The sequence below is a fragment of the Mesoplodon bidens genome, assembly GCF_964165515.1.
Source record: "Mesoplodon bidens genome assembly, chromosome: 3".
In the NCBI taxonomy this organism is placed as follows: Eukaryota; Metazoa; Chordata; class Mammalia; order Artiodactyla; family Ziphiidae; genus Mesoplodon; species Mesoplodon bidens.
The window spans coordinates 57251457-57274177 of NC_138178.1; the positions used below are offsets into that span (position 1 = coordinate 57251457).

At 40.9% G+C, this 22721-nt stretch overlaps 1 protein-coding gene across 2 annotated transcripts in view; it reads left to right on the forward strand.

Moving 5' to 3' along the window:
* Window positions 1–22721, forward strand: part of MAP2K5 (mitogen-activated protein kinase kinase 5) — a 259237-nt gene that overhangs the window by 148543 nt on the left and 87973 nt on the right. For both annotated transcript variants that reach the window (XM_081228777.1, XM_081228778.1), the window contains exon 16: window positions 7826–7897. In XM_081228777.1, coding sequence (XP_081084903.1) covers window positions 7826–7897 — 72 coding nt within the window. The remainder of the gene's footprint in view (window positions 1–7825; window positions 7898–22721) is intronic.

Genomic DNA, 22721 nt, shown 5'->3' on the forward strand with positions numbered 1-22721 from the left:
TGATGTAGTGCCCTCATTTTATAGCCATTTCTCTCACTTTATATTCATACCTGTTTCTGTACAGTGATAGTAACAATGATAATAATAGCCAACACTTAATTAGAACTGTGTGCCAGTCACTCTTTTAAAACTTTACATATATTATCTCTCTAAATCCTCACAACAACCCTATGAGGTAGGTAATTTATTGTCCTTTTATAGATGAAGGCACCAAGGGATAGAGAAGTTAAGTGACTTACCCAGGTTCATACAGCTAATAAGTGGCAGAGTCAGGAGTGAAACCTACATAATCAGCCTCCAGAGACTGAACTTTTTTTTTTTTTTTTGCTGTACGCGGGCCTCTCACTGCTGTGGCCTCTCCCGTTGCGGAGCACAGGCTCCGGACACACAGGCTCCACGGCCATGGCTCGCGGGCCCAGCCGCTGCGCGGCATGTGGGATCTTCCGGGATAGGGGCACGAACCCGTGTCCCCTGCATCGGCAGGCGGACTCTCAACCACTGCGCCACCAGGGAAGCCCCAGAGACTGAACTTTTAACTGCTGTGCCTCTCACTCTATCCAAATTATTTTTGTGTCTCTCCAAATCTAGATTAGGACTTTCACAGGGCAGGGTTTATTCTACTCATTCTCTATATCCAGTCCTTCACATGGTGCTAAATGAATGAATCAGTTCATGAAAGTTGCATTCCAAAAATGACTTGTTCACTAATTATAAGCAGAGCATTTAACTTTTTTGTATTAATAAGTATCTTACTTGCGTGATAAAGTATAGAAGACCCCCAGATGACTCAAATATAACCAACTAGACTGCTCAGATATTGAAAAGAAAATAAATCAAAGAAATAGCCATGCATGTGTGAACAGTCTTAGTTCTCCTACAATCTGAAGTGTAAGGTATAAGAAAATGGTAATTAGGATAAAGATAGGGAGGCTTTTCTAAGATCCTTAGGTCATGAAAACAAACAAAAAAACAGTAACAATTTAGGGGCATGTTAAACAGTGGGTCTTGTAGGAGACTTGGAAAGTCATCTGGTCCCAATTCCTCATTGACCAATGAGGATACTGAGACCCAAAAACTGAAGTGGCGTATTCAAGGACACATTACATCTTAGGGGCAGGTAATTAGGTTTAATGGACATTTTAATCCAAAGCAAGAAATATTTTCAACTATATTTTAAAAGGATTTCATCCAGAAGGATTACAAAAGGGGTCCAAAGGCTTTGGTGGCTTATATTAAATTAAATCATTTCTTGGAAATTCTGATTACTAGAACTTTTACTCTATTTTAAAGATAGAAGGGGACTTACCTGGTGGCACAGTGGTTAAGAATCTGCCTGCCAACTCAGGGGACACAGGTTTGAGTCCTGGTCTGGGAAGATCCCACATGCCACAGAGCAACTAAGCCCATGTGCCACAACTACTGAGCCTGCGTTCTAGAGCCCACGAGCCACAATTACTGAGCCCGAGTGCCACAACTACTGAACCCCACATGCCTAGAGCCCATGCTCCGAAACAAGAGAAGCCACTGCAATGAGAAGCCCGCACACCACAATGAAGAGTAGCCCCCGCTTGCCGCAACTAGAGAAAGCCGTGCGCAGCAACAAAGACCCAACACAGCCAAAAGTAAATAAGTAAATAAAATAAATAAATTTATATAAAAAAGAAGCTATTAAAAATTAATAATAAAGATAGAAGTCCCTGAAACTTTAACCCACTATTCAGTCATTATGATGTATTATGTATATATATATATTTTTGGCTGCACCATGCAGCATGAGAGATCCTAGCTCCCCAGCCAGGGATTGAACCCATGCCCCCTGCAGCGTGCTGAGTCCCAACCACTGGACCGCCAGGGAAGTCCTATTACAATTTTTAAAAGTCAGATATAAAAGTTTGACATTATTGTTATGAATACCTAAAGTTTTGAAATTAAGAAATCTTTTGCAGATACTTCTCCTTTGGTATCAGAAAGTCAATCTAAATAACTATTCTTATCTCCTGAACATTCTTTTCTACCTGGACTATTCCTGTTCTTAGAAATTACCTTTACCCAGATTATAACCTATACAGATTACGTGATACAACTCAGTTGGCCATGCTCATGCAGTGATCGTACACGGTGGTGTTGATTGGAAGGAGGCCAACATTTACTGAGCATCCCCATGTGGCATGTACTGAATTCAGCATATTACATGGATTTATTTAATCTTCAGACAACTCCATTAAGCATACATCTTGTTATTATTGTCTTCATTTTACAGATGAGGAAACCAAAGGTGAAGTAACTTTAGCCCAGATTCTCAGAGCTGGCAAGTAGTGACAGTCAAGATTTAATTAGGACACCAGCTTCTAGTTTCTGGTAGTAGCACATTAGGTTATTTGGACCAACTCTTCTGTTGAAAAATGCTAATTAAAATACTTTAAAAACCATCTCAAGTGCACTGAAGAGCTAAAACGACAACAGGGAACTCCCAGGACGGTTTTCAGATGGAAACCTGAAACAGAAGGGAAAGCAGAATGTCAGAGCACCAAAGTTACTTATTCCTGAGGACATTTGCCTGTACTACTACAGCTGTGAATGATATGGGGGCTCCCTTAAGACAGAGGATCTTGGAGAAGATCTTCCCCATATTATGCTGGAAGCCTGAAGAGGCCCTCACCCCAGTATAAAAGCAAACCAGAGTCAAAGCTGCTCTTCCTCTCCGATCCCAGGGAACAAAAGAGAAGGCTTCTCAGAGCCAAGCAGAGCAGCAGGAGAAAAAGGAAAAGGGAGAAAGTTGTGGCCATAGACTTAACTCTGGCACAGATTTGCACCCTGGATGTTTGTATATGTGACCTGAGTTAGAAAAGGAGCTTCATGCTGAGAATATTGTTTGAGGTGGGCACATCCACTTTAGGCCTCAGAGAACCTTTCCAAAAAAATTTTTGAAGAACAAAAACTAACACGCAGCCAAAGAAAACTAGTCACACGAGGAAACAGAGCAACATGAAGGAAAAGCAGTTGCAAGCAAACTTTAGATAAAAAATTTTTAAAGTGACATACTTGATTCGAGAAAGTCCCAAACAAAACTACTAGATAAAAATGAAAATCTCACTATTTGGTAGCATATTGAATGGAGCAGAAGAGAGACTTAGTGAACTGGAAAGTAGATTGAGTTAGAGCAGTGTGACTCCAGAATCCTTGTTTAACCAGTATGCTCTACTACCCACACAGTGATCTTGCTGGCTTTTTAAAAAAAAAAATCCCCATTGTTTATGATATATACTTTTTGATTACATACTAACCTAAAGTATTTGTGCATACTTTGTTAATTTTCTGAGTAGCCTGAGCAGAAGTTCCTTTATGGGAAGAGGTAAGGGATGTACCTTGGTATCATCCTGCTTTTGACAAGTAAACCCTAGGGTACTGTGTTATAAATAGAGACAATTCTGGAATGAGTTAACTAAATATGGGCCCTGGGTAAATGCCCAGTCACAGCGGTAAGTGGAGGGGTGGAGTGTGCATGCCATCTTAGAGGCACTGCCCTTTTAGAATCCTCTGCTTTTATATCATCACCACTCCTTACTGTTCTCATTAAGAACAGACCAGGGTTTTTCCCCTACACTTTAACTCCACTACAGGTGCTTCAGACAAGAGTCATGGTTTTCCGTTTATTAAGCTTTCCACACTAGTGACAAATGTCATGTCAGAAAGTAACTCAGCTTTTGCTTTTTAACAGAAAAATGTTCATCACAGATCTTCTCTCAGTAGTGTCATACCTGGCCATTGGTTTGGTTTGGTTTGGTTTAGTTTGGTTTGGTTTTAGAGGGGAGAGGACAGAGCAGGCCACCTTGGCCTCAAGTGTGAGAACAGATTTGAATTGTGCAGCCTTAGGCCAACAAGTCCTGACTCTATACATTCAGAATGTATTGGGACTTATCTTGTACCTGTGTCAGTTTTAGCAACCTGGACATGTTTCCCAGTCCCTACGAATTCTTGAGGATACACCTGTAGAGCTGGCTGCCCACCTTTCACTCAGCATTTGTGCTTGAGTGCTGCATCACAACAGTAATCTCATTCTGTTAGCTTACTGTAAGAATAATTTCTCTAATGAGAAGTTGTTAGACTCTCGTCCTTAAGGAGTTCTCCTATTTGCCTTCTGATATCTGTGACCATTATCATTTTTGCTAATTTTTCTTTTTAAATTTAGTTTTTCTGTGCTTTATTTTCACATTACAGTTTACATTTGTTTTAGTAGTTCAGTGGGCAAATGTGATGATTATATTTAACCTTATTGTTGGTCTTGCACTTCTAGATGAAGTGCTGTATATTGATAACTGTCAGTTAGTGGATGAAGAAAGGGAGAGAGGACAGAGGAGGAAGGCAACATTTGGTCATTTCTTTAACAATTCTAGAGGATTTTAGGATTTTCATGTTTGCTAGAAGTTCTTTTTTTTTTAAGACATTGTTTTTAAACTATTTTTTTAAGTTCTTATTTTTTGGCTGCATTGTGTCTTCGTTGCTGCGTGCTGGCTTTCTCTAGTTGCAGAGAGTGGGGCTACTCTTCATTGCGTTGGGCAGGCCTCTCATTGCGGTAGCTTCTCTTGTCACGGAACACAGGCTCTAGAGCATGCGGGCTTCAGTAGATGCGGCTTGTGGGCTCAGTAGTTGTGGCACGCGGGCTCTAGAGTACAGGCTCAGTAGTTGTGGCACACGGGCTTAGTTGCTCCACGGCATGTGGGATCTTCCCGGACCAGGGATTGAACCTGTGTCCCCTGCATTGACAGGTAGATTCTTAACCACTGAGCCACCAGGGAAGTCCCTAGAAGTTCTTGATGGACGTGAATAACAATAATATGCAGGGAAGTTACATTAATAGAACACTCCAGGGAACTTAATGATTAGTTCATGCTTAAAACCAAATGTGCAGTAAACATGTATTGCATCCCTTCAGTCAGCACGCATTGATGGCACACCAGCTATGTGCCAGGCATGGTACTGGGTACAAGATGAGTAAGATACTCTCTTTGCCTCTTAGGAGAAACAGACTAGCAAATGGATGATTACAACACAATGCGATAAATTAATATGAAAGATATGAATGACATTTTAAAGAAGTACAGAGGCAGGAATTCATAATTCTGCCTGAGGAGTGGAGGAAGTTTTCACCAAAAATGGTGGCTGTTGAACAGGGCCCATAGGATAAACATTCACTAAGCAGAGAAGAGGAAGGTAGATCATTGTGTCTGCAGGAAACATTGATGTGTTAAGTGACTAGAGCTGAGTTTACCAAAGTTTCACCCAGAGAAATTACTTTTTAAAATGAAGATCCCCAGAGCCACCCCCAGAGATTCTGATACTGGAAGTTCATTTGCAATAAGCACCTCAGACAGTTCTGTAATGACGAGTCCAAGGCTGCATTTTGAGAAATACTGACAGACCGAGACTAGTGTGTGGCTCTTCTGACTTCTAGTTCTGGGGGCAGTTTGACACACAGGAAAGAACCCTGATTTTGCAGTTAGACGTACCTGGATTTGAATCCTGGCTGTGTACCTAAATAATACGCTTAATGCTAATCCATAGCTCTAGACTTTGGCAAGTCATCTAATCTTACTAAGCCTCTGTTTTTACATCTGTAAAAGTAGGGCAATAATATTTGTAAGAGGACTTCCCTGGTAGTGCAGTGGTTAAGAATCCGCCTGCCATTGCAAGGGTCACGGGTTCAATCCCTGGTCCGGGAAGATTCCACATGCCACGGAGCAACTAAGCCCATGTGCCACAACCACTGAGCCTGTGCTCTAGAGCCCATGAGCCACAACTACTGAAGCCCACACGGCTAGAGCCCATGCTCCACAGCAAGAGAAGCCACTGCAATGAGAAGCCCACGCACCGCAACAAAGAGCAGCCCCCACTCGCCGCAACTAGATAAAGCCTGCGCACAGCAACGAAGACCCAACACAGCCAAAAATACATAAATAAAATAAATTTAAAATAATAATATTTGTAAGATTGTTATGAAGTGTAGAGAATACGAAGTATCTAGCCCAGTGTCTGGGACAAACTAGGTGATTATTAAATGATAGCTATTATTATCCTTTTCTAGGGGGTACAAATTAAATCTCTCTGTGCCTCATATTCCTTATCTGTTAAATGCAGATGATAATAGTACCAGTCTAGTATGGGTGTTTATGAGTCTGAAGTGAAATATGCATGAAAAGCACTTAGAACAGTGCCTGGCACATGGAAATTCTTCAATGAATGCACAGAGTAATGATGTCGTTGTTGATATTATGATGATGGCATTATTCCTGTAACTGGCTGGCCAGTTGCATATGAACGCATCCTATTATGTATTGATCTAACTAGAAATGGATAATGGGTTCATTCAGGTATGAGCAAGGACCTTGAAAAGTGGTGGTATGGGGGATTAGAAGATAAAAGAAAAAAGTATTAGGGGATTGGAATGACCATATCTGTTAGCAGCTGGGAGAAATGGTCACATGACACTTGGGAAGAATTATTCTTGGTAGGAAAGGGGTTTTATAAATTAAAGAAATAAGTAAAGGAAGGGAAATAAGACAATCCAATCTGCTACCTCAGGGTAGGGCTTTATGTAATTTTATGAAAAGTTGGGGAGAAGGCATTAAATACATTGAGATAGCCTCATAGGTGGGAGTGGGAAGTAGGTTACAAAGTTCTGGGTCCCAACTAAGCCAAGTCCCCGAGATGTAGGACTGTGCCAACTCACCTGAGAGTATCTGGCACACATCTTCTACACTCATGGTATATCCCCTGCTGGTGAGTGGTGGATGTCCATTTCTTCTGTCTGCAGTGGACCAGGCTGACCCTGACCCCAGTTACTCGTAAGGGCTCTCATTGAAACTTTTGAAGGATGATGGCTGTGGTGGCTTCCAAGAACTCCAGGGATGTACAAAGAAGAGAATACTGCACGGGGGGCCAAGGGGTGTGGGTCATGATCCTAGCCCTGCCACGATTAGCTGTGTAACCTTGAGCAACCATTCCATCTCAGCAAAACCTCAGTTTCTCTTGTTCATTTGTTCCTGTGTTCATTCAAGAGACTTCTGTGAAGTACTTTTCTGAATGCCAAATCCTGGAGGGATAGACCAGGCAGCACCCACTTCAGTATGCAATTATTCCTGTTGAAGTAGAGAGTGTGCAGGTAATTGTTAGACCAAGTATTTTCTACATATCTTGAATGGAGGACCAAGAGTCCCAAATGGACCATTTGAACTGTTCCTTGGTTTATATCAAAAAGAAACCCTGATAAATGGGATGAAATTTTGAGTAGTAGGTGAATCTGGGCAAAGGAAATATGGATGTTCTTTGTACTAGTCTTAATCTTTCAACTTTCCTATAAGTTTAATATTATTTCCAAATAAAAAATTTAAAATAACAGAATTCCTAGTGATTCAGACCCATCTCTCAAAATGCAAATAAGTGATAATATTATATAATGTGCTATAATTTGTCACTCCACAACTAAGACCACTCACTGGATTTGGTCTGAGTTGAAGTCTCAGCTCATTTACTAGTTTAGGACTTGCCTAAATTATTTCACTAATATAAGCCTTCATTTTCTTTATAACCAAGTTTCCCTCATAGGGTCTTTGTAAGGATTCAATGAGATTATATCCAATATACCTATATTACCTATTCAGTTTCTATGTATTATCTACATAAAACACATACATATAAAATTGTTTTTCTTTTCATAATGTGCTGTGCAGATATTGATGGCTCTCTGCCTTAACTGAGCTCACATTAGCGTATGTGTTTCCTGGAGTAGCTTACATCAACTCACAAGCTCCCTTCTGTTTTCTTACAGCCTGAAAGAATTTCAGGGGAGCAATATGGAATCCATTCTGATGTCTGGAGCTTAGGAATCTCTTTTATGGAGGTATGTTGTTTGGAAATAGATGCTTCTGTGTATATCTGTACTAATATGTTCTATCAGGAAGGATGAAGATTTTGAAAAAAAAGTGAAACCTCCAGTGTGTTATGTGTATATAGTCCTTATTTTGATACCCTTGCATGGCTTGTGAGCTGACTATTCTAAAGTGTTATTTCTCACAGATCACCTGTGTAAAACTTCTCTGGAGTGCTTCTTAAAAATACAGGTTCCTAGACTCCATCTAAAACCAATTAAATTCACATTTCTAAGAATCAGCATGATTAACATGTTCCCAGTGTGATCCTTATGCACACTAAATGTGGAGAACCTGTGTTTTGAAAGAGAAATTCCAGAAAAATTATGTGTGATAGTAGCCTTGTTGGAATGCATATATAACTTCCAGAGGTGATTACTTTATTAACAAGTACAGCCCTACTCATTTGGATGTATAATTTCTATATGTTTATTTAGAAAGAAAAAAAAACACCTTGTTCCAGTAGGATCATATCATGTGTTGGGCGACAGGGTGTGATATGATTTGGAGGAGGTTAGGTGTATGCATTTAGCACAGTTTTAATGTCTTTACTCTTTATAGCTGTATTTAGAGTGGACTTTATCTTGGTATGCTACATGTAGCTCCACTAGAGGTCTGTGCTAAGATTTCTGTACAATGATCTTTGATCTATAAGGAAATGCATAGGATTTATATTAGAAGGACATCTGGCTCAGGGTGAATTACAGTAGTATAAAGTCTGGATAGTCACCAGTGCTTCAAGAATTGTATCTTATGTACATTGATTCAGATAAAGGAGGACTCTTTAAAAAGTAGAAAGAACTCCTTAATCAAGATCATGGATGAGTTGCATTCACAATTTCATCAACTTGTTTTCTTTTGGTCAACTACTGTTTCTGTGATTTTTTCTTTTTTCTGTGATTTTTGTAATGCATGAATGCAGTTGAATTTCTAAGGAGATATCTTCAGACTCAATTCACTTGCACTACAGAAAGAAAGCAAAAATAAAGTATTCAGTGTTTATTAAACCGTATTCTTCTGCTTCTTCATGAAAGAGAATCTAAGAGGAAATACAATATGTATGCATCAGCTGACAGGTTAGCAATACTGGTGGACAGATGCTCAGAACTAAGTTTCCCAACAGAATCCTGAAGGACTTGTCCAATTAGCCTGTTTCAGGGAAAACTAATACTTTTGATCTGTGGAGCTCAGCTCTTGCTATTATATAATTTCCCTTTGCATATTTTAAATCATCATCATTGAATGTATTTGGTAAAAGACCAGATATAGTGTAGAACATTTGAGAAGTTACATGGTGTAAAAATACGACTCGTAGGCTGGGAATGAAAGACCTGGATTGCAGGTCCAGCTTTGCTACTGCTTTTCTAGGTGGCCCTATGCAAGCCACTGTCCCTCACAGTGGGTCTCAGTTTCTTCATCTCTAAAATAATGATCTCTAAGCCCCTTTCCAGACTAACATTCTGTGACTCTAAGCAGTCTGTTCTTGTCTTTCTTTAGCTTCTGCAACAACTCTAGAATTGCGTGACTTAACAATATGCAGAGGCATAGCAATACTGTCAGACAGTGTAGTAATAGATCTAAGATTTAGAGCATATTCACCATTCCTTCCTTCCACATTCGTTTCTTCATCCAGGTATTGAGTTCCTGCTATATCTACTAGATAGGCAGTGGGGATATAGTAATGACGGACACTCCATTCTTGATTCTAATGGAGTTTTGCATTTGGTGAGGGGTGGGGCATTAAGTACAAAAAACAGAAGGAAAACTAAATATATAATTTGTCAGGCAGTGGTAAGTCCTAAGGGAAAAAATGAAGTGGAGTAGTCCTTTCTGATAAAACAACCTTTGAGCAGAGACTGGAATGGTGTGAGGGGGTCATCAGGCAACAGCAGATACAAAGGTGCTAAGCTGGAGTGTGTTTGGCATGTTTAAGGAAAGCAGAGAGACCCAGGTGACTAGAGTGGAGTTAGAAAGGGAAAAATGGGAAAAAATACAGTCAAAGAGGTAGCCAGGGGCCAGATCATATGCAGCCTTGTAGGCCATGGTAAGGACCTCAGATGTTACTCTGAGAGTAAATGATTTGAGTCATATTTTCAGAGGATGATGGGGTGCTCTGTGGAGCACAGAATATAGAGGGGCAATCATGGAAACAGGGAGATCAGTTAAGATAGGTAGGTAGGTAGGTATATGAGTAGATGGATAGATAGATAAATGCTTAATAAATAGCACATATTTATATTGCATATTGACATATATGTCTGCCAGTATTTTGCTGGGTGCTAGGGATACAAGAGTAATAAAAAAAGACTGTCATTTAAGGAACGAGATTGCCATTGATGTATTTGGGTTTTGTTGATCATGTTCATTTATCCTGGAGGTAAACTATTGAACGGTCTTCAGAAGACTGGAGAAAACAGTCTCATTGACACTGTAAGATTGAGGAGGATTAAGGTGTAAGGAACAGTGTGAAAAAGTGTCATCATTGAGTGTGAGACACCTGAATGCCAGAAGGAGCGTGTTGGCTCATGTACTAAAGTGGAGGGTAGAAAAGGACCACTGGTCAGGAGTGAGGGCCAAGAAGGGTTAGGTGTTTCCCTGCTCACTGCATTTTAAAATGGTTGGTGAGGAGCCAGATGTTAGATCAGAAGGGGGAGGAGATAGCCTTAGAGGATGTAAAGTGCAGTCTGATTATGATCATCAAAAAGGGTTGTTGAGCACCTCTTTGTGTGTGATGCTTAACTAAATGCTTTTGAAAGGGACTATGTGATCGTAGTCTCTGTATTCTGGGAGCTTCTGATCCAGCAGACAGGCAAATGAGAACAGATGACCAAACACAGGTGGTGGAATAGGTCTTTAGAGAGGAGAGTAAGGCCCCGGAATGTGTTATATACCAGATTCATTTGGGGTACAAGGTAACAAAAAATATGTGATAGGGAATGGGAGTCGGAGGTTTTGAGTCCATAGATAGGAAATTGTGTGTGATTCAATAATGAAGAGAACCCCAAGGTTCTTTTTTTTTAGGAGCAGATGTGATGAGAACATTACCTGAAGAGAGTGGGAAGTTGGTCCAAAAAAGCACTGAAGAGCCAGCTTCTTCTTTGTTTTCACCACAGTGTTCTTGGAATAGATGTGGTAAATCCCGTTTAAAATCACTGGAGATTGAGAGAAGTGTGAATCTCAATAGCATTTTAAAATTCTGAGTAACAAATTGTGTTCTGAAACATAGTCACCATCTTCAAAGAAGAATTGCTTCTCTTCTGTTTATCCTCACTTTTAAAAGTGAAAGTTTCCCTTTCTAGGTACACACTCCAAAGAGTAGAAACTTTCATTCATTCAGTAATTACTATTTAAGCACTTACCACGTGCTAAGCCTTGGAGAGTGGAGCACACAAAGCTGAGAAAAGACTGCCTCTGATAGAGAAGACAGACACCTAAAGCCCAGAGCAGTGTGATAGCGTTGTTAGTAAAGATGTTTATGAAGTACTCTCAGCCACAAAGGTTGGGAGGGTGGCAGGTTTCTCAAAGCAGTTGACAGTTGAGCTGGGTTGTCTTGAAGGGAGCTGCCCCTGGGAGAAAGAAAGAAAAGATGGAGGAGCCCTCCCACCCGCCAGCCCACTCTAAGGTGGATCTTTGTAAACCCTTCAGCAGAGAGCAAATGTCTAGGCATGCAAGGTCTACCTATTTGTGCGGATACCTTCCTCATAGTGTGTGTTTGTTTTTTTTTTTTTTTGCGCTATGTGGGCCTCTCACTGTTGTGGCCTCTCCCGTTGCGAAGCACAGGCTCCGGACGCGCAGGCTCAGCAGCCATGGCTCACGGGCCCAGCCGCTCCGCGGCATGTGGGATCTTCCCGGACTGGGGCACGAACCCGTGTCCCCTGCATCGGCAGGCGGACTCTCAACCACTGCGCCACCAGGGAAGCCCCCTCATAGTGTTTTGAGTCAATCAGTTTATTCCCCTAGGGTACCGGGTGGTAAAAAAACAAATGGGATAAAAATATAGGAAACCGAGCAAAAGAAGTTTCCTGAAATTACACAAGAATCAACTAGAGACAAAATAGGAACCAGAGCTTTCTATCCCTTCTACCTCTACCTAGCACTCCCCCCACCAGATTCCATAAATCCCATAAAATCCCTGAGGTTTGGTGATGCAAGCGTGAGAAGGCTGCCTTCCTTGCTTTAAACTCCTAAACTACAAGGTTCACCCCTGCTTGCCTTCTTCATACTGCCCCTTCCCTTGTTAATGTGCTGTCACAGTCCCCACGGGGACTCATAACAAGGCCTCTCGCCACACTCTTCCATAAAAGATGATGCTGCGTGCAGCTAAAATGTGCCATTAAAAAAGTCGCAGGTACACTTGTGCCTTAAGCAAAGAATCTTTAATATCAGACTATCTCCTTATCCAGGGACAGAACTGCCCCCATCTCCTCTCAATTCTGCATGAAGTGCTGCTTTTCCAGGATTTTGTCAGCTGTATGTAGCATTTGGAGTTGGCAGAAGTAACATAAAGATGGAAATACCCTTAAGAAGGGAAAAAATGAGGTTATTCAGCTTGACTAGAGCACAGCCGTTTTACTAGATGTAAAGATTTTGGCCCCTTTCTATGTTTTTTGTTTATGGTTTTTAGATCCTTAAATGTGTTGTAGTTCTCCTCATGTGGATTAGTTATAGAATGAAGTAAAGGTCAAAACCCACGTGGAATTAATTGCACTTCTTCCTTGAGCCTTCATGACAAGAATCAGTGTGAAAATGCAAAAAAAGAAGAGAAGAAAAAAGAAGCAAGAATCACCAACAAGAGTACAAAATTTCCGAACTAGGATAAACTGGGAAGATTAATCCTGCCCCAGAATATTTGTTTGACTCTTGTAGAAAGCTTGCACTGATTCAGTGGACTGGGTGATGTTTAGGACTATTCACCCTGGTTGCTGCTATTCAAGACTTCAGGGCTAAACTTTAAAATGAAAATGAGTGTGTACATAGTAAGGGCTTGTCTTACCAAGTTTGATGATTTTAATTTCTAGGGGTAAGGAGTACCTAAAACATTTTAGGGCAGAATTTCTTAATTTCACAGGCTGTGCATTGCTTCTCTCTTCTCCCATAGAACGAATGGCTTGAGGAGAAAGTCCCACTGTTGCTTCTTACTAATTAGTTAATCCATTCATATTCTTGTGTCATTCAAGTCACAACACAAATCTGTGGGAGAGAAGTAAGCAGTATTATTTGGAAAAGCTGGATTTTTAAGTTGGTCCTAATTGGGTCAAAAAAGGAAGTCAACACACGCCCTCCTCTAACCTTGTGTTTGCAGCACTCAGGAGGACGCACACACATCTAAAAAAGCACCAGGTCAGTCTTGCAGTGTTCTTGTTCTCACTGAGTATGAGCTCTCCAAGTACATGTTCTGGTTTGTGATTCTCTTTGGCGGGCTATTGTAAACCTTATTAAGGTCGGTGGTGAATAATCTGACAGGCTTTTCCACAGGAGTCAGACTGAAAGCCCTGTCTTTAGCGCATGCATTTTGCTCTTTTCACTTGGGTCCTCGCTCTTTCTGCCTTTGTTTGCCTCCTCTCTTCACCAGTCTCTTGAGTCCAAAGCGTAGAACAATCTGGCTCGATGCGCTTGGTTAATTGGAGTGTCATCTAGTCCTCTGAGACCCCTCTTCAGCGTGATCACTGTTTTACTCAAGTGGTTTGAATGATGTGTTAAATGATGAAAGCAAGGTCCATGGCTTAGAAAAATGTGTCTAGATAGGTGAAGAACACGTTCAGAGAGTCACACAAGGTCATTGTCATCAAAGTAGCACCATCTTCTAAAGATTTGATGGGTTCTGTTGTTTTGACAGAGTTATTCTTGTGAGCTTCAAAATTACCTTTACCAAGTTAAAAATATTCAAGGAATACTATGCTGTTCACTCTACATGGAATATCATTTTCTTCTTCTCCCCAAGATACAATTTAAATACACATCCTTTATAACACCAACTCTGACCTCTCCAGCTGGAAGTAATTTCTTCTCCTTCTGACCTTCATCTACATCTTCCTTGTGGCATGTGCGTTTTCCACTTTGTATTATATTAATTTATAGCTATGTCATAGTTCCTTATGACAGGATTTAAATCTGATTCTCTCATAATCTCCTACACTCTCCGGCATAATTTCACTGCCCTAGTGAGTACTGAAGAAATCTTTGGGGCTCAGTTTTTTCATACTTCTGTAATGGTTTTAAAGCAGTTTCTGAAAATAAAGATCAGAGTTAAAGTTTGACGAAGCCTTTACCATAAGTGCTCACAAACATTTGCTGAATAGATCATAAATGTTTTGCATGTGAAGAAGAGTTTTCTGTTTGCCAGAGTATCAGACCTAGATTCAAATTCTACTTCAGCCAGCATACACTATAGATCGTTGGATAAATCACTTAATCTCTAGGGGCCTTTAGATGGGAGCTCTGTTTCAGAGCTTCTGGAAAGGGCACGATGAGAAAATTAAGCCATTATCGCCTCTCTTTCAGAGGAATTACTTTTTGAAATGCTTACATATGGTTCAAAAAGCCTACTAATTTGGTTAAAGCATGGAATGCATGCGTTATCTTCCACTCTCACCTCAAACTCCACTAAAAATTACCGTGAAGGGATTTTTTTTTTTTTAAAGGCTTATTACCATAAAGAAAGGGAAAAGAGGGACTTCCCTGGTGGTACAGTGGTTAAGACTCTGCGCTTCCAATGCAGGGGCCACAGATTCGATCCCTGGTCGGGAAGCTAGGATCCCACATGCCTCATGGCGTGGCCAAAAATTTTTTTTAATTTTATTAAAAAAGGAAAGTAGACAACAGCAACCAAATTTTGAATGTGGGAAAACAGATGGACAACAGTACACAACTTAGCAGAACCGAGAGTGCTGAAATCCTAAGCCAGCAGTAGAGAAAGAAAGAAGCACCTGATTTCCTTTAAACTACCCAGAAGGCTCAGGAATTGGTGGTCCCAGGTATCTGGAACTAGGAGTAGAGGTGGGGCCAGAGAAGAGAATTGTCTTAAAGATGTCTGAGGGACTTCCCTGGTGGCGCAGTGGTTGGGAGTCCGCCTGCTGATGCAGGGGACACGGGTTCGTTCCCCGGTCCGGGAAGATCCCACATGCTGTGGAGCGGCTGGGCGCGTGAGCCATGGCCGCTGAGCCTGCGCGTCCGGAGCCTGTGCTCCACAGCAGGAGAGACCGCAGCAGTGAGAGGCCTGCGTACAAAAAAAAAAAAAAAAAAAAAAGATGTCTGAGAAACAGTTAAGCTGTTCCACCCACAGGTTCTTTGCCTAACTCAGCATGAGCAGACAGTCACCCCTCCCCAGCCCTAACACAAGACTGAGTAGAGGAGTTTCTCTGAGAATAAAATAAGTGATACCTGGCAGTGTAGAAGGCTGGGTCCCATTACTGAGCGCAGAGGCATTAAGTGAAAGTTTAGATTCTAAACGTGGAGACTCCCAGCCATCTTACCACACCCTGTTCCTGGGACACTAGCAGCCAAGATTACTTTTCAGGAAGGATACTGGAGGAGACTTTCTTTAGGGAAATGTGACCAAGAGGCCTTAAAGATCCAGGCATTGGGAGTTTTCCAGGGAAACAGTCCAGCTAGATCGTGTTACCTCAGCCTACAGGCTCCACTCACAAGCACAGAGTTACTAGTCAGATTTGTAGTGCCTTACTCTTAGCAAAACATTTGAGGAAGGCTTTTAAGGTAAGAACAGAGACCTAAAATAACTGAAAAAGAAAGCAATTTGGAGGGCTTGGACACTATGCAGGGGAGAAAAATTCATATGAACTATAATATTGTCAGAGGGATAGGAGAAAATGTTGCATCTAGGAAACAAGAACAGGCTGCTGTAACAAAGGAACTTTCAGATGACAACAACAAATAGAGTATTAAAAATTAGAGAGGGCTTCCCTGGTGGCGCAGTGGTTGAGAGTCCGCCTGCCGATGCAGGGGACACGGGTTCGTGCCCCTATCCCGGAAGATCCCACATGCCGCGGAGCGGCTGGGCCCGCGAGCCATGGCCGCGGAGCCTGTGTGTCCGGAGCCTGTGCTCCGCAACGGGAGAGGCCACAGCAGTGAGAGGCCCGCGTACAGCAAAAAAAAAAAAAAAAAAAAAAAAATTAGAGAACCAGGGACTTCCCACGTGGCGCAGTGGTTAAGAATCTGCCTGCCAATGCAGGGGACACGGGTTTGATCCCTGGTCCAGGAAGATCCCACATGCCACCAAGTAACTAATAAGCCCATGCGCCACAACTACTGAGCCTGCACTCTAGAGCCTGCGAGCCACAACTACTGAAGCCCATGCACCTAGATCCTGTGCTCCACAACATGAAGAGCAGCCACCACAATGAGAAGCCCACGCACTGCAACAAAGAGTAGCCCCCGCTCACCTCAACTAGAGAAAGCCTGTGCGCAGCAACAAAGACCCAATGCAGCCAAAAAAAAAAAAAAATTAGAGAACCAGGTTAGGAAGTCTAAGGTAAAAAACAGAAGTTTCAGGAAGAAAGAAGAGAGAAAAAAGGGGAGGAAATCATCAATAGAAATGTTTCCATTTTAATTTTATAACATGAGAGAAATATTTGTATGTCATTTCAGATGGCCTTCTTCTTAGTATTTCTACTGAAGAAAAAAAAAACTCTAACTTTTCTAAATGATGTATGTCAGTGCTTTTGCCCAGAGAAAGTGAGTTTTTGTAGGAGAGTAGAAAATTATTGAATTCTCTGTAGACATCTGTAATAGAATTGTCCCAAGGAAAATTTAGGGTAAAATGTACAAATACTTGGATGTAACTACCTTGTCTTATGGAACTGTGAAAAGCTGTTAACACATCTAATTTTTTTGATTTTACCTTTATACATACTGTTTAATGGATATCAGATAAGACTCATTAGATATCAAGAAAATGCAGTGTGATTTTCTACATTTACAAGCAAACACATAAAGTATAGTGAGCTGTGTAAAATGAAAATAAAAGTATTGAAAAAGTGGCATGGATCACCCAGCCCAGTACCTTTGACAGAAGTTTCTGGAGAAGTGTGGTGAAGAGTATGTAATTTTCTTTCTATGATATATTTTCAGATATTAAGGCTATCATCCTAATCCTTGAACTGTTAAAGAGTTCACATTTTGCGTTAACCAGAAATGTTGATGCCACCACTTAAAATCAGTGTTATCTTGGCCAAGTCATTTTGCCACTCTAAGTGTCAGCCTCTTATCTGTGGAGCAAAGATAACATTAGAAGTCATTCCTCAAATATTTATTGAACACTTTTTATGTGCCAAATACTTTACTAGGTGCTGGGGACACATTGGTAAATAAAATAGGTATGTTCCCTTTCCTTGTTGAACCTACAATGTAATGAAGGAGGCAGAAGATAAACAATAATAGTAAACACCTATTCTTTTGAGAGAAAGCAATTTCAGTATTCTAGGCTTTTTAATAAATACTTTCATCTAACAGTAACAACTCCATTAAATTACTTTGAGAAGTAAGCTTTTCTTTGAAATAACATCTAGGTATTGGATATTTACCAGGTGAAAAGAATTATGGAGCATTACCTAGACTTGGTTCCTGCCTTTAAATATACAGAAGAACCTATTCCCCACTCTCCCTACAAAAAAAAAAAAAAGTTTCCAGAGACACAACTGTCTCTAGTGGATCTACAGCTGCAGCTTTGTTTGCCTTTCTAGCCCCTGGTGATTATGAACCTGGTCTGAGGGGTGACGGATGGCTCTGGGTGCCCTCTTAACAGCTGCTGTCAGCTTCTCTCGAGCATAAAAACTTGGCATTTGGTGTGCACCACTCAAATATTGATTTTTTTCTCTTCTTCCATTTTATAATTATTGTCAAGAACATGAGTGGACATTGAATCTTATTATAATATGTTATCTGCTGCTCCATCTAGTGAAATATCTTACCTGTTGATCAGAAGTTTCTGCTGAAAACCATCGGAAGGCAGAAGAATTAAAGCTGAAGGGTCCAAAGACAAAGGAAATTTCAGTGGAAGGTTGTATAGGAAAGTGGGTAGAAGTGTGATTCTGGAATCCTTGTCATGGGCCTCCTTCCCTTACATTGAAGAATATTGAGGAAAACAGCATGTAACAGTTCCAGTCACTCATTCCTCTGCTCACACTCCCCTTTCTGTAATTCTGTCTTAACTTGATTTTTTTCTATTGTCATTTTTTGTCTAAAATTTTATATAACTTATTGCAAAAAGGAGCTGTTAAATGACCTTTGGCAGATGATGGATCGACTAGTTCAGCCTTTTGCAAGGTCTGTGAAGGGATCCAGCTGTCTCAGATTACCATGCCTAAATGTGCATTTTCCAAGGTTGTCAGTGATTGTAGTGAATGTGAAACTGGCAGACAAAGTGAAGTGTTTCCCGCTGAATGAGGCATTGTTGAGCTTGTTTTGTGCTCAGAGCTATCGTGAACAACCATGAGATTGACAAAACAAGATGGAACAGGTGCTAGTAGTCCCAGCTAAGCATTTTATTATTTTGATGGATTTCAGACTGATTTTAAAGTTTTTCCAAGAGCACATGTCCAAATCGTGTATACACACAAACACACAAAATTTGGACTTTAAAAAAAAGAAAAAAAACATTAAATCAACGAAGTCTTCATATGAAGAATAAAGAAATAAAGAGAAGACAAAGCAGGCATTTGACAACCCATATTCCAGTGTTTGAAGGATTATCAGTGGAGAGGCAAGCTGCTACTTTATGACTGACAGACTGAACTTTCTGAAGCTAACGAAAAAACAAAAAACAAAAAGCCCATGGTTTTCTATTCAGTATAAAGAAGAGTTTTTTAATGGATAGATCCCTGCACCCTTCCTACTCAACAGTGCAGTCATCCTTTTAGAGGTAAAAAGATGCCCACATCCCTAGGGACATTTAAGTAGTGACTGAATACTTGTCTCAGGTTTGTTTTTTTTTAAGAAATACTTTGTAGAAGAGACAGGTATAAGGTTAGACAAGATGCAGTCATTTATTCATTTAGTCACTTAGCAGATTTTTGTTGAGTGCCCATTATGTGGCAGGCACTGTGCTAGTCACTGGGGACATTGCTAGGAATGAAAGTGACAAAATCCCTGCTTTAATGGAGCCTACATTATAAAGAAGGGTGCTTGACAATAATAACTTTTTAGACAGAAATAAACAGCACCATATGATAGGAGTAACTGAGTGGTGTCGGGTTACTTTTGAGTGGAGATCTAAAAGATAAAAGGGGCCAGTGTTCTAGTGACATCTGTCAACTCTAAAATTCTGAGTGTGATAATTTGAGGAACCGCTGCTGCTACCTTTGAGAATCTGAGCAATAAAAAACACTGCTCATAGAGATCTATCAATACTCAGATCCAGTGACCTGAAATTAGCTTTAAAAATCCTCTCAGGGCTTCCCTGGTGGCGCAGTGGTTGAGTCCGCCTGCCAATGCAGGGTACACGGGTTCGTGCCCTGGTCCGGGAAGATCCCACATGCCGCGGAGTGGCTGGGCCCGTGAGCCATGGCCGCTGAGCCTGCGCGTCCAGAGACTGTGCTCCGCAGCGGGAGAGGCCACAGCAGTGAGAGGCCCGCGTACCGCAAAAAAAAAAAAAAAAAAAAAAATCCTCTCAAAGATCCTACAGACTATTTTCCATACTTTGGTTCTGAACTGAATAATAATAACTTTAACATTTTTTTAGCATTTAATTAGAAAAATCTTTTGCACTCCTTATCTTGTATTTAGAGACTAGAGTGTTTTTTAACTAGAAGAGAGACATTAGAACTTGTTAAGTCAGATCCCTCCTCCTACCAGTGAGGAAGCTCGGGTCCAGAGAAGGGAAGGACTGTGCCCACAGGTACAGCATAAGCTTGGACTGTGCAGATGAGGACTGGCAGCTGGGACCTCTGATGTGAAGTGGAGTGTGCTTTCCTCTATTCCTTGCTGTTGACATCTTCTTGCTCAGTGTCATTCTAGAAGGGTGACAACACTTTATGTGTACATAACACTTTACAAAGCCATTTGATATTCATTATCTCATTTAAGCTTCTCCCCGCTGTGATGGAAATGACCAAAAAATCAGTAATTTAAGGTACCCAAGATTATTCCACCAACTTTGATCTCTAAGCATTGAAGTTCCCATTTTGCAAATAAGGAAACTGAGATCCAGAGAAATTAAAGGACTTTTCCAGAAAGGTTAGGTGACTAGACCAGGGAGCTACAGTTAAATGTCTGACTCTGGATGAAAGTCTGCTTCTTCTACTATGCTGTAGAAAAGAAGTAGAGCAGTAGTTTGAAAAAAAGGAGGGAGAAATGGTAACTGTAAATGAGCAGGAAATCAGATAAAGGGGAAGACTGGTTTATTGTGACTCTGCTCATAGTCAACACTACTTTTCACAGGATTGCTACCTATACTCTCCCTATAGTTGGTTCAGCTTTACTGTATTTTTTTTTAATAGATTTATTTATTTATTTATTTTTGGCTGCGTTGGCTCTTCGTTGCTGTGCGCGGGCTTCCTCTAGTTGCGGTGAGTGGGGGCCACTCTTTGTTGCAGTGTGCGGGCTTCTCATTGCGGTGGCTTCTCTTTGTTGCTAAGCACGGGCTCTAGGTGTGCGGGCCTCAGCAGCTGTGGTTCACGGGCTCTAGAGCACAGGCTCAGCAGTTGTGGTGCATGGGCTTAGTTGCTCCATGGCATGTGGGATCTCCCCGGACCAGGGCTCAAACCTGTGTCCCCTGCACTGGCAGGCAGATTCCCAACCACTGTGCCACCAGGGAAGCCCAGCTTTACTGTATTTTGAAATGTACAATTGCTGTTGTTTTTCAGAAGTTAAGACCTAGTTTATTTTTTTTTAAGAAACACAAAAATTAACCTAATCTCCAGTATGTCTGCTATAATAAAGTGGAAGCAGGTAGATGAGAGTGCCATCTAATCAGTAAACATTTATGTAGTGCTGCCTTGTGTTGGCAGTGGGGATACAAACTTTGCCCTCAGGAGCTCCTTGACTAGAAGGGAGAAAGATAAGTAAAAGTGCAGTGGAAAAGCGCATAGGACTGGGCAGATGAGTGGGAGAGCTGACATCAATGTCAAGGATAGCATTTCAGTTATCTATTACTCTTAATAAATTATCCAACATTAATAGCTTAAAATAACCATTTAGTTTTTTCTCAGGATTCTGTGGGTGGTGAGGGTGTAGTCAGATGGTGGTTAAGAAGGGAAATCCAAGATGACTTCATCTGCATGCATGGAGTCTTGGTGTGGGGATGGCCACTCCATACCTCTCCCTTCCTTTCTTCCATCCCCCCCTCTCTCAGGAGCAGCAACACACAGGGAGGCCAGAAGTGTGAGCATATTACCTGATTATGACTCTCTTGAGTTTGAAATGTCTGGAAATACAGGTGTGTCTTAGACTGTGCTCGATAGACTATACCCCAGCACTGATGTTTTCTCAGGTACCTGTAGCTACATGACTCCAGTGAACAGTTTAGAAATGGAGGACACCCCACCAAGCTAGGTCTCTAGGGGCTGTTATCAGGATTAAAGCCACCCACTGTTGGAGCACACAGGTCAGCGTTATACAAACATATTGAAAGAGTGTCATTTCTTAATTCTTACTGTAAAGATGAAAATGGTTATTGAATTAAGCACATGAGATGGATTTGGGGGCAGTTGACTCTAATCTTCTCCCTTCTTGTACCCCTTCAGTCTTTAACAAGAAATAAGCCATCTAAATTAATCATAATGCTGAAGTATGTGAAAGTGACTATTCTAAGCAGTGAAGTATGTGTAAGAGGGCCTTGCCAGTTAAAACAGTCAGCCCCTAATACTGAAAAGTTTGTATACTATGTTTATTAAAGTATTGTAGCTTTAATAGTAGAAGCAACCAAGCCATGCAGCACCAAGTTGACCAAGCTCTAGGAGACATCACCATCAGGATGTATATCATAATCAACAAATGGTCATCATCAGCCTACTGCAAAATACTATTTCTGGTGTCATGGAGAGCATATGTTTATGTTTATGTTATGTTTAAGTTTATGACTTAGAGTTTGCCCTTAAACAAGTGAAATTTACCGGCATTAGAGATACAGGAAGATAGTTACCAGGTGGCATGTGATACACTGCCCAGTGAATGGTATGAACAGGGAGGGTATGGAATTTGTCCTCCAAATTGTTTTCTGGGACTAACTCCCAACAGAAGAGGAGGAATAATTTGAAACAAACTCTGAAAGGATAGGTAGCTTGGAGTCATCTATTCATCCATTACACTGTCTCAGATTCCACCTAGGAAAACCACCCTTAGTATTGCATTTTGAGTTGTTCAAAATTTGAAGAACATTTATTTTTCTATTAGAGAAGTAAAAAGTCTGCTTTCATCCATCATGACTGAACTTTATCTCTCTTTAATCTCTTTATCTCTCTTTAATTCAGAGTCTCTCACTGAATTTCCTCTCAAGGCACAGAACACCATCAAAAGAGACCTTTGCAGTTGTTTCTAAGTGACTTTTAGAAATTCAGTTATATACCCAGATATTATTTAATTAGCATTGCTCTGAGTGAAGCTACTGATGGAAATCAACTTGAAACACTTAGAATGTCTTCAAAGCTACAAAAGTGGGTCTATTTAAATGGAGGGTTAAGGGGGGTGCCTTTTATTTTATTTTTTTTATCAATTAACTGCCTCATATTTACTATGGCCTAGTTGAAGTTATATATTGCATTTAAAGCACAGTGTTCCACTAAAAAATTATTCAGAGTTTTTGATCTAATACAGTATAGACAGACAGATTGATATATACACACA